This window comes from Argopecten irradians, chromosome 16 (assembly GCF_041381155.1).
Source record: "Argopecten irradians isolate NY chromosome 16, Ai_NY, whole genome shotgun sequence".
NCBI classification, from domain to species: Eukaryota; Metazoa; Mollusca; class Bivalvia; order Pectinida; family Pectinidae; genus Argopecten; species Argopecten irradians.
In genome coordinates this window covers 12,454,724-12,467,670 of record NC_091149.1, presented here as the reverse complement: position 1 = coordinate 12,467,670, position 12,947 = coordinate 12,454,724, and the positions used below count along the sequence as shown (strand labels likewise).

The window sequence follows — 12,947 nt, the reverse complement described above, 5'->3', positions numbered from 1 at the left end:
TATAACTTTTACAGAGAAACCTTGGGATTAATTGACTTGACATACACTTTGTTAGATAGGTAAATACCAAAGTTAATCGTTTGATTTGAAAAGCAAAATTAGAATTGCAAACATAAGGAGTCCCTAAGAGTTTTAAAATGTTAAAAATATACAATCTGTGTATTAAACGAATCACTAAGGTACAAAAAAGGATATGAAGGTTACATATTTAACGATTAACTTTATTCATGATATTTTTTTTAATTCGTTTCGTTTTTCTGGCATTCGCCTTTAGTCATGCCACTTTGGTTTTGTCATCAAAACGAAACCCGGAAGAAAATCCAAGGTCGCCACAAATAAATTTCTCAAAGAGCATCCATACTGTTTCATTTGTTCTTGAAATGTAACAAGAGAAAATAAAATAATGAATCTGTTAAAAGTCTACTAAAGTTAAATAGATACATAAATTTATATTTTATAAATCCTGTCAAGAAAATATATTTGCACATATGCATCTGAGGAACAAGCGCCTTCTTCGATGATCAAGACAAGGACAAATATGAAGGGAAATTTTCATATGATAGTTAGCAACGAAAGCTTCGACACGATTGGTTAGTGAAACTTCCTATTAACAGTCAAGGTCATTTAAGAACGTGCAAGGTTTAGCTGGTAGAGGAAAGCCGGAGAAAATCCATCCGATCAGTTGTCAGTACCTGGCAATTACCCCACATGGGATTCGATCTCGCAACCAATTTTCTATAAGCGTTAAATGACACTATCTACATGTATTCTCATAAGTGTCGTGAAAATACAGATTAACCTTGCAATCCATGCTTCATGCAGTGCATTAATAAAATGTTGTCTTTTTTTAACACACATAATGTATATCCATATGTATCAGAGGTAAAGGTCTGATGAAAATGATACCGTATGCACCGGATGAAGAAGCGTCTCCAAAGGTAATTTTAAATACCGGCAAACTTTAAGGACTAGTCAGTGTCTTCCATAAAATAAAAAGGCGATAAGTAAAATATCGCTATTAAATCTCATAAGATGTAAATATGTGTTAATCTCCCAATCCTTGCTTCATATCATTGGTAAAATATAGAGTTATTTAACGTATATCCCTACAAATTAAAAGTATATGCCAGTCTGTACAGATGTTCGTTGATCTTTGTCCCTTTCTGACCCAGACCTTACAACTACTCATTAGCCTCGCCCCGGACACATAATACGTCTTACATGTATTCTCGCCAGCTTAAAAAGTCAGCGTGATCTTTTGTATGTGGCGTATTAAACGTTAATCGTCATTAGTGATTCAACTCGCTATGGTGTATCGATTACAAGGTGTCCGTTTCTCCCGGTAAGGTTACCACCGTTTATTACTATCTGAAGATCGTTCGCGAACATTGCTGTAATATCTTAAATAAGCTATACAATGGAATTACTGTTATATAGAGTTTGACACCAGGGCCTGTTTTATTAACAGTTTTTTGGACCAAAGAATAGTTCCTAAAATTATCCACAGGAAAGCATAACAAAACTTCAAGCCCCTTCCTTAACAAAGGGTGTTGTTATAATTTTTCTCAATACTTATTTCGAAAAAAAGCGTGAAATCGAAATACATAATAAAATATAATACTTATGTTGTGACTTGATTACATTCTATATTTGTTATTATTAGTTATATAGTCAGTTACATGTACTGACCCCCTATAAAGGCATGCATCCCAACTTAACAAGACTGGTTACTAAAGAAATGTATAATTATCTTGTAAAAGGTTACTGTGCGACGTTTTGTTAATGTTCCATTTGCTTTGGCTGCCTATTGTAATATCTTGTTTCATCTTGGTAATTGCAAAAGAAAACATCACTTGAAAAAATGCCAAATTGATCACGGACAGTTAAAAGTGGCATGGATCTAACGATGCAGACTAGCTTGCTTTAACCTGGAAATGAGTGGCTAGCTATGTCTAATGTCAACAGGTCTATACTTTCTGTAGACTCCAAAGAAAATTTTTGCAGGCCTGTGATTGGTTCAGATATTTTCCGCTGAGCTGTCTTCAGTTTTACTATGATATATTTCAAGGGTGTAGAGATCGTAAGTGATCGGAACCCCAGAAGTATCGAGGATTGGGACCTCATTCTATTTCAGAAAAGAAAATATATTTATGCATAGCAAATTATGTGGATGCATGATAGGCAAAACCTGCATTTAAATGCTTTCCACAAACGGCATAAGCAAGATGAGATGAAATGAAATATATAAAAAGTTGTCGTATATACAATGAAATGCAAAGACAAGGGTTTTGGAACTTAAAGTAGACATATTCGTTTATGAATATGTTGTGATATCCTGCCTGGCAGCAGTGTAATTCTGCATGATAACACTGTATCAATACTGCGGAGGATTATTTTTTATTAGGCAGCAGACCATATTCAGTTCTCTTAGTTTAGACCAATAACTGAGCACACCTTAGTCTATAAAAGATGTTGTTACTGCTTCTTCCTTGCATAAAGAGGACTTTGTCTTTAAACATTGTCTGTACAAGAAAAATTGAATTAAACGCACAAGTTGATACAAGTAATGAAGAAACAAATCATAAGGGAGTGGGACGACTGGTAAAAGTTCCACTATTGTAATGCTATACAACACGATTATACAAGAAAGGCCGTCAATTGATCATAGTTGTTAATAGGACATACAACTTATAAAAAACAAACTTTTCAACGATGCGGTTCTCTAAGATTACGCTATAATGTCTCTGTCAGTGAGAGAGCCTAATAGTGCATTCAAGTAGAAACAGAGAAATGTGAGTATATCTGTTTACTACCATACAGAAGGATGACTCATCAAAATCGATAAAAAATAAGTTCAAACGATTGATATAAATCAATCAAAATAATAAATAAAATATTATGAAATTCAACGAAACTTCTCAACTTTTTGGGAACTCAAAATAAGAAAAATGTTAACAATAAATGGTTTGGCAACAATTCTCAAACAAAAGGCGTCGACATGTGTCAACACTTAAGTCATTTCTTTATTCAACTCCCGTGAAATATTTAAAACGATTAAATTCAGGAAATCGGGGGATCAAATTCAAAACCGCCCGCAGATACGGACGCACTGTAGTGAGCACGTCTACCTGTATACTTTTACCTGTAACGCTCTCACGTGGGTAGGTGACGACCTAAGCAGGATTCAGAGGCAAACTAGCCACCTTGGTGACAGCATTGATTTCTATCCAACAATTCGTTTTTATCATTTTACCGACAGCTTCCTTTATAACGTGGGGTTTTAACATGCAGAGATCGTATAACAACGTTGGAATCCCGTCCAGTTGGCCACTCTGAACACAACATGGAGGCCATTCGGATTTATTTCTATTGTTTTGTTTTAGTGTTGTTGCCGTCGGAAATCGGTGAGTATATTAATATTATTTCAAGTACCTTATTTCATTTGTTGACTAGATAAATTGATAGTGTTATGCGTTGAACATTTTGAATTTAGGATTTATCTTCCTTTGTTTTAAATACCTTGTTTTATTTGTTGAACAGATAAATAGTTATTGTTATGCATTAAAACATACACTATCAAAATAATCAACCGTTGTTTTTTAATGAATATTTAAAATGATAATGGATCAATGCTCATCAACTATTGTTTTACGAAATTTCTTGTGATTTTGGATGTTTTGATAAATGTATAATAATGTCATTCACTGATATACATATCAATCTTCGTATAGTTTAAATAGATTCTTTTTTTATATCAAGTCAATGGTAACTTAATTTCTTTTATATTGATATGAAACCTAAACTTATTTTCTTAAATATCTCATAATATTACTTGTATATTCAATGAATATTGAATTTATTATTTTTTGCTTCTGAAAAATCAAATACGGCTTTCCAATTAAAAAGCTCGATATTATTAAGATAATACATAAGTGTATTGCTGCTTAGACTTTTTTTCTCAAAATTTGTAACAAAGTTATTGTCGAATTATTGAATTAAAAGTAAGAATCCAGATGTCTATTACAACCTTGAGTACCTAAGCTTAGGTGGATGTGTTTTGGCTACAGTTATTCTTTCTGCTGGACAGTTACATTTTATCTCATTATTCAAAGTTATTGTGGAATTATTTAATTAAAAAGGGGAATGTGTATCGGCTACAGTTATTCTTCCTGTATGCCTTATATAATCTCAGTGTGATACTTAATGGAGATTAGCTAGCTGGATTAACCATGTTTATATTGACTCAGATCTATCATACACTGATAGTGGTATAAAGTATGCCTCTAACTTAGTGTTCCTTAGTAACATTAGTGTTCCTCTCAAAGGAAGGGAGTGAAAAAACGATTCATGACTTGTAATAAAGGTTGGAATGCCCGTCAATATATATTTTCATAAATCGCATGGTAAATATGCACAATAAATGATTCAATTCTCAATACGATGGTTTTTTTATTACATCACAGAAATCGAATCAAATGTATGAAAATATCACAAAGTCTAATGTTTTGTTGTTGGGTTTTTTTTTTCAAATAAGTTGGAAGTAAATCATGAATGCCAAATGAAAAAAAACCGCATTTAATGAAATGTGTTTGTACTACATCATGATACAGTCGCCATTGTCATGTTGGTATTCATTTTCCTGTGACAACCGTATATTTAAGCAGTTCAATGATAAGTTAAAATGAGCGATTTCCAAATAACATACTACGATGATAAATAATCAAGCAATAATTTAAGCTGTACCAAATCATTGTTGGCGCCCTTCACTATTCGATTTATGGATCATATAATTATTATCAATTAAATCTCAATTTAAAAAAAAACAACGAATTAAGGTTTTGAAGTTATATTATTTTTTCACCTCTACTAAATTTAATTACAATCTCTTAGAGGTTTGATTAATATCCACACGAAAACATACCAAAAATCCATTTCTGCTGAATATTATAGGTTGGCGATAGAGAAATGTAAATAGCTGTAAATTTCAAAACTGCAATCGATGGTTATTGATTTCAGTAAAACAATATCAGCTCAGCTTTAAAAAGGTTTCATATGGAAAATCTTTATTTGTGCTGACGCAGCCCTCGTGTGTGACATGCGTTGACTGCATCTTCAGAACAAAACCATAAAATGGCTTTTACGTTTTAAGGAAAAATTTGTAATACTTTCATGTTTTCTGTACAAAATGATGAATAGCAGACAATAAAAACCCGATATAATGTATATGCTTTCAGCGACTAAAATAGCCATCAGTTACAGGTGTTTTGAAATTATCAATATTTGGCTTGGTAATTTTTGCCTCCAGGATATGTTAATTTAGATACCTCAAGTTTCAAACTAATGAATTTAATGGATTTTTAAATAATTCTTACGGATGCTCCCCCCTCCCGATAGCATAAACGATATCCATCGTTTGAATAATCGTGTTTTTATGTGTCTAATTAACACAAAAATGCCTATAAAAAACTCTTTTACCTTTGGTACATGGACAATAAGTACTTGATTCGTACTTTAATCCTTACTTGCCTTTCCTTACCCCGATTTTTTATCCTGATATTAATGCCTGACTTGTAGTTTGGCCCTAAATGACCTTAGTTGTCGATGGGCCTTAAAACTCAAACAAACAAACAAACAAACTTAATTCCATATACATGTAGGACATAGTGCCATGGATTTTTTCGGGACACAATTAATTCTTTTTAATATTATTATCTTGTATTGAAATAAGAAGCTTATTGTGGTAATGGGGTAAAGTAAGTAACTTTAAGAAAAATACTAAATCGTTTGCTCCTGTTTTCGATGGAGAAAAATACCATTTGTCAGCGGTAGAGCATCTTTAATTATTTCTCAAATTCTCAAACATAGTCATCTAAACTATTGTGACGAGTTGCACTTAACTGCTATCGATGATGCCGACTACATTCGCCTTCTGCAAGTTTGAATTTTAATTACGCAAATAATATTTGGTACTGAAAAAATAATAACGAAAATGATAACAAGGAGTTGTCTTTTAGTGGCCAAGTCAAGAATATAGAAATACATTTAAGATTTGCAAAATGCTATGGTAATGCTGTTCAAAAGATTGAGTTTTGTTGACATATATGTGTCATCTTTATCAAGTTTCGCTTTAAAGCATAAATCATTTTGACCATTAGTACTACTAAATATTCCTAGGTGTCTACTACAGTATATGACTTTAGTAAGGTTTTAACGACTTGTGATGTCATTGGCGTATCTGACAATAAGACAGAAAAAATATGAAAAAATAAGTATTTTCAGAATTGCATATTTAATGTCAAGTAAACCTAATACTAGATGGGGTACATTTGCATCATAAACTGAAGTAAACAGAGTATATTTTTGCACTTACATAGTGTAACCAGTCTACTACGATTTCTAAATTTTCAATTATTTTGAGAATTTAATAACATTGCTTCTAATCTGTGGAATGTAAGACTACGTGGGTAATATTATATACACATTATTAATAAAACTATTGCTGGTGTAGACGGAGCGTGCACCCTGCCCTCCAGCCAATGGGATGGCACATGGCATGATAGTTTGTCCGACAGTTTAACCATGACCTACTCAACAAAGAATGTGATTGGCTGGACAATACAGGCCTACAGTTCGACCGTCACCTCGTGGACATGCGTCATGGACGACACAACTAACAACTACCTCGTCTTCAAGTAAGAAATACTTTTAGTGCTAATCATGAGAGTCCGAAACCGTTTGGTTTTATTCGTTTAACGTCCTTTTAACAGCCAGGGTCATGTAAGGACGTGTCAGATTTGTTGGTGGAGGAAAGCCGGAGTACCTGGAGAAAAACCACCGGCCAGCGGTCAGTACCTGGCAACTGCCCCACATGGGATTCGAACCCGCATCCCAGAGGTGGAGGGCTTGTGGTAATATGTCGGGACATCTTAACCACTCGGCCACTCCGTCCCCTTCAAGTTCGAAACCCATATGAAGAAGTTGCCAAGCGCTAGATATTCGTCATATCTTCTCATTTCTTTAAATAAATGTAGTTGTCAAGGTTTAAGACCCCGTTTAATCTGCTGATTTTGTATGCCTATATATCACTTCTTAGGTGTACTTACATAACTTAGTTACTAAAAAGTGTCAACGCATCCGCCCTAACCTTAGATATTGCTATTGACTCGTAGAGTGTTGCGTTGTTTGTACATTTTGGCAAAATATGCAAAAAAAAAAATGAACATTTCAGTTTTGCAAGTCCACAAGGTGCAGAACATATTTCTGTCACCAAATAACCATGCCATTATGTTTACTAGTGTTTACAGCATGCAGTAGCAGCGATGATTTACCGGATTCGACTTTACAAAGGCATACACATTAAGTCTATTTTTACCTTGTCAGAAAAATGGCGGCTACAGATCATATGATGCAAATATGGCATAAAGGAAGGCATTTCAATCCTCTAAAATACGTCTCATATACACTTTTAGAAACACTGAACATTAACTGAAGAATAGTTTTAAGAAAAAATGTTTAACTGCAGCTGTATTTGAGTCAAAACATGCAGATTTGTGGAAATGCACTAACCTCTTAAATTAAACATTTTTTCTTAAAAAACATTATTCCCACTATGTTCAGATGACATAACATTGAATAGGTACATTGATATCAATTGAGACGTCCCATACATGCCATATTTGCATTTTATAATCTACAGCCGCCATTTTCCTGATAAAGCTAAAAACACTCGATGTGTATGCCTTTGTAACGTCGAATCCGGTCAAACCAGCGCTCCTACTACATGCTATAAACACTAGTAAACATAATGTGTACTGAACCCTGTGGACTTGCAAAACTGAAATGTACATTTTGTTTCCAAATCTTGCCAAACTTTACAAACAACACATCAATCTACGAGTCAACAGCGATGTCTAAGGTTATTTGACACTATATATCAACTTAGTAATGTTCACCTGAGAAATGATTTATAGGCATACAAAAATCACTAAATTAAAAATTAAACGGGGTCTTCAACTTTAATATTGTCAATACAACGAATACGCATAGTCAATTAAAACCATACAAATTAATAACTTATTCCTTGTCCAATGACAATGTATTTCTAAGACAATACGTTCATCCTTTACGACTTCTTTTTGCAATATCATTTAATACTTACTCCATAAGATAGGGTATTATGTAGGAGCACCAGAAGAAATATAGACAACCACTATTCGCCATCTCGTTGTTCCTCGTAATGTCACTCAGACTTAAATCTGTCTTTTACCATTACTAGACCCGGATTATTATGTACATGTAGTTTTGTTTGACCGGTATATCACATATAAGACAATTGTAATATTTGAATGGTTCAGATGTCCTGACATATTTCTACAACCTCTCCATCTTGGGGTCACGAGTTTGAATCTTATGTCGGGCAGTTACCAGGTACTGATCATTGGTCGATGTTTTTTCTCCGGGTACTCAAACTTACCTCCACCACCTCAGCCTAGCGCGTCTTGAAATGAAAGTGGCTGTTTACAGGTCGTTAACATGAAGCATGAAGCAATGCGTTGCACTTCAATAGCATCTTATTCTATTTCTTGCTTTTGTTCAGGAGTCTTTATGCAAGTTTTGTAAATTTTATTGATGGTTTTATCGATCGTGATGTGAAGCTGTGGTTTTTTCAGTAAACACCAGATATGTGGCTTCGTCAGTTATCAACAGAGTTGTGGCTTCGTCAGTTATCAACAGAGCTGTGGCTTCGTCAGTTATCAACAGAGCTGTGGCTTCGTCAGTAATCACCTTAGTTGTCCTCGCGATACCATGATGTCAGTAATTAGACTCTCCAGGGGGCAGCATGTTAAGTCCTTTAGTTTTACATCTGTAGTCGATATCTATTAAAGAATCAATCTACCTTGAATATACCATTGATGTATAGATACCGCATAGCGGTTTTTTTCGCAAATTTCATCGTGAAATATTAAAAAATTATTAAAATATATATACTCTTGAAATCAAATATATATAAATATTTTTTCTATTTTTTTTTTTCGTACATAATCGGATTCTTTGATTGGATTTCTTTGATACCTCTTCGGAAACAAATTCAAGAAATGGCGATACACACTTCCCTGAAAATCTTGGCCTAATTAAAAGTGGTTTCACCCAGTCTGTAATCATTTTACCGCTTCTCTACTATGCTATATAAGTGACATCAATGCTTAAAAGCAGGATTACTAATGATTGTTAATTTTTATGTTGAGTACGTTTTTTTCTCAGTTTTATTAGTTGATAGGATTCTCATCTGTTCAATTGGCCAATATTCATAAATTCAGGAATAAGATTGTTAAATTCACAAAACCTTGAGATCAATCTTCGACCCCTGGATATCATGTTTTCAATATCGAATGTTAATGATATCGGATTTCGTTGCCAATGAAAATAAAATTAGTCTATTCAATTTTAATTCACGGTGCCATGAATGGAGATAAATCTGTAACATATTTCAATGAATTCATTAATGGATTAAAAGTTATAATTTGGTTTCTAACCGTGAAATACAAATTGTCCTAGTCTATTATATGATGTATACCCATTGTATTTTCTTTGTTGTTATACCGCATATCATTTATAATGAATTGATTGCATAAAACTTTATCACATGACATCCAATAAGCTAGGTATCTCCGCGGAATATTGGGAAGCGAGGGACATAAGTGGACATCGTCTGCAACGTCAAGCAACAATGGCAACACTGTTGCTTATTTTTTGCAGTCCGACGCATTTAGCAACGTTGTTGGGAAAATATCTTTATCTGTCGAAAGCTAGCAATTTTTTCCCGATTTTTTCATGACTTCAGTCTGGCACTACCTTTATACGTTGTGTCCTGTAAGCACATGTCAAATTGCTTACTGAAGTGAAATGGTAAATTTGCGGAATTTCCGATATTTTCACTCGCTCTTCTAATGTGCTTTAAGAGCCTGATGTTGACAGAGAACAATCGTGCATTGTGTAACGCTCAATCTACCTTTATTGCCCGGATCAGCGTGACGTTTGATCAATAAAAATCTGCAAATTAAAAAAAAGCTAAATCAATTATGATGGATACACCCTGGGGGTGCGCGGTCTAGTGTGTGATCCCAGTTATTAACATTAAATCAATTTCAACCAACAAAGTCTACCTATTATAATCCGGAAACAACGATTGATAGGAATAATAGGATGTGTGTTTAGTGAAATAATTCAGGTGTGGTCTTTGTAAACGGATGTCATTTGAATAAAGATGACATTGGAATATATTGTTTGTATTCATTACAAATATATTAACAGATATACTCGCTCGATGTATCTGTTAAGTCATGTTTTGTGATTTATTGTGGTATTTGATTATTTAAAGATGTTCAAATGTGAAATTATAGGGAAATAAACAACGTAATAGACACAAAATACTCTGTTAAGTTTGATAAACAATTCTATATATATATGAAGGCCGTGTGATCAATAAATAAATTCCCGGGTCTTAAAGATGAAAAATTATTTATAGAAAACATTATCTACCTAGATCTCTTCTGATTTGACTAGAGTATTTGATTCGAACTCAGATTATAAAAGATAATCAAACTATCGGTCAACGTGATCATGATATGCTTAGTCTTACAAAGAAAATAATTCAATTCTGCATTTAACAAAGCATTTCCATTGGCTTAAACATTTACTTTATTAGTCCATAAAGGATAAAAATGGCATCGCCGTTTGTAACGTCGGTTCTGATTGGCTAATTTAAAGGCGTAATGATTTCATAAAAAATAGTCCCATAGTGAATCCGTAATTTTGAATAGATTATCTTTAGTAAATTGATTTATAAGGATTATTTTGAATATAGTTTTATGTTATGGAGATATAACACAAAATTCTGAGATAACTTTTCATCATAAAGTACACTCAGATTTTTGTGTTATATCTCCATAACATAAAAAATATATTCAAGTTAATTCTTAAATAACTGAATACCAAGTCATTTACGTGTACGGTGTATTTTTTTCTTTTTCATGGGCGATTGAAGTTTTTTTTTTGTATAATTAATCAACATAAAAAGGTAAACAAAAAGTTGTGATTAGTCTGGCCAATGAACAACTTTACCTTGGTAAAGAGCACCAGTACACAGCTCCATTGTGTCGATAGTGAGCACTTACAACGTCTTCAAACATCAACAAAGCTTTGTGATTATTTCTGTAGGGTAGCCATATCGCTATTTTGAAGGTGTTAAAGTGACTAGTATATACGCTTTCTGCTTTCAAACGTTGTTGTCAAAGGAATTCAATTAAAAAGACACACATTTATATACGATAACAATTTACAACAAGAAACATAAATCCAAGGAAAATGTTTTGACAAATTTTAATCGGAAAATGTACTTTAGTAATTTATCTAACATTTATTGCATATCAAACGAATATTTCCCACAAATAGTGGTTGTAGTTCCCCAATGAAATAGTTTTAGATAAGCCAAGTTTCAGTTATACTCTAATCTATCGATTTATTACATACAAACACATACCATACCATACCGTTAGTAAACGAAATGATCAACAACGTTCGATTTTTTTTGGTTTAATGGAACTTCCGCTGGACTAAGTGACCTTATTTGCATTCCGTATGCATTGATTGTTTGTGAATTGTTTAGGGCGAGGCGGTAAACATTTAAATTAAATCTAGATGTTGAGATCGATAGATGAGAACACACTCGTGTCGGTATGTTACTTTTGACGTTTTACTGTTATTTATGTCAGTGATATTGTGTATAGAGATGGACTCACTGAGATTCATTCATGTTAGCACTAGATATTAATACGCTACAATATCTCTCAAAGTCATGAATTAAATAAAAAGAAGTCATTATTTCTAGCCCCATTACAAATTTCAGGGGTCATGTAAGCGGACTTTGCCAATTATCAATTTCAAGTTTAATGACTTTCGGCCAAGTCTATGACGACACAGTTCGTGACGGTAGAGCTTCATAGAATATTCCGGTTTACCAAACGTCATGTACATTATAGGTAGGATGTTTCATCCAAATCTGGTACATCCTACATTATACTGGTCATAGAGCAAACACACGAAAGAATCATCAAAGACACTAACAGTTTTTGGAAAATTGATAACTGAAAAATTGTTTATCAATATAATAGCTTAAGCAAATTAACAATTCTAATTCATCAAATGACTTGCTTGTTTAATAGAAACTTCATTGTTAATTGGGATGGCATTTTTAATTGACATTCGCGTATTTAATTGGAATTACACATTTGATTGAAGTTGCATTTTAATTGGAAAAGAATAACATGATTAAATAGAACGGCTGTTTAACTGGAATTACGTGTTTAATTGAATTCTGTTTAATTAGAATTACTGTTTAATGGATTCATGGTTAAGAATTCTGGTTAATTGGAATTGCATGGTTAATTGGATTGCATGTTTAATTAGAATTACATGTTTAACTGGAATTGCGTGTTTAATAAGAATTACGTGTTTAATTGGATTTACATGGTTAATTGGAATTGCATGTTTAATTAGAATTACATGTTTAACTGGAATTACATTTTTAATTAGGTTTTACATATTAATTAGAATTGCATGTGTAATTCGAATTGCATGTTTTAATTTGAATGGCTTGCTTATATGAATTGCATCATTGATTAAATAAAATGCACTGTTGGTTGGCATTGCATGTTTAATTGGAATGACATTGTTTGGAAGAATTCATTTTTAACAGGGATGGTTTACTTTATTTTTTTCAGAGGGGACCAAAGCGTTGACCTGTTCGGAGCCCTTCAAAATTCTTATCTGTGTGTAAAATGGTACCAAGTCACAGATTACTCATATTACTACTACTTCATGTATAGTAAGTATCTCATTTCTTTCTGAATCCCGGGAAAACCTCGGGCGGTACGACATTGGTTCTAAAG

General features: G+C 33.3%; 1 protein-coding gene across 1 annotated transcript in view; it reads left to right on the top strand.

Annotated features, from left to right (window-relative positions):
* Positions 1–12,947, top strand: part of LOC138309993 (neurogenic locus Notch protein-like) — a 53,899-nt gene that overhangs the window by 346 nt on the left and 40,606 nt on the right. The window contains exons 2-4 of the mRNA XM_069251144.1: positions 3,279–3,404; positions 6,509–6,692; positions 12,780–12,883. Of these exons, the coding sequence (XP_069107245.1) occupies positions 3,279–3,404; positions 6,509–6,692; positions 12,780–12,883 (414 nt within the window). The remainder of the gene's footprint in view (positions 1–3,278; positions 3,405–6,508; positions 6,693–12,779; positions 12,884–12,947) is intronic.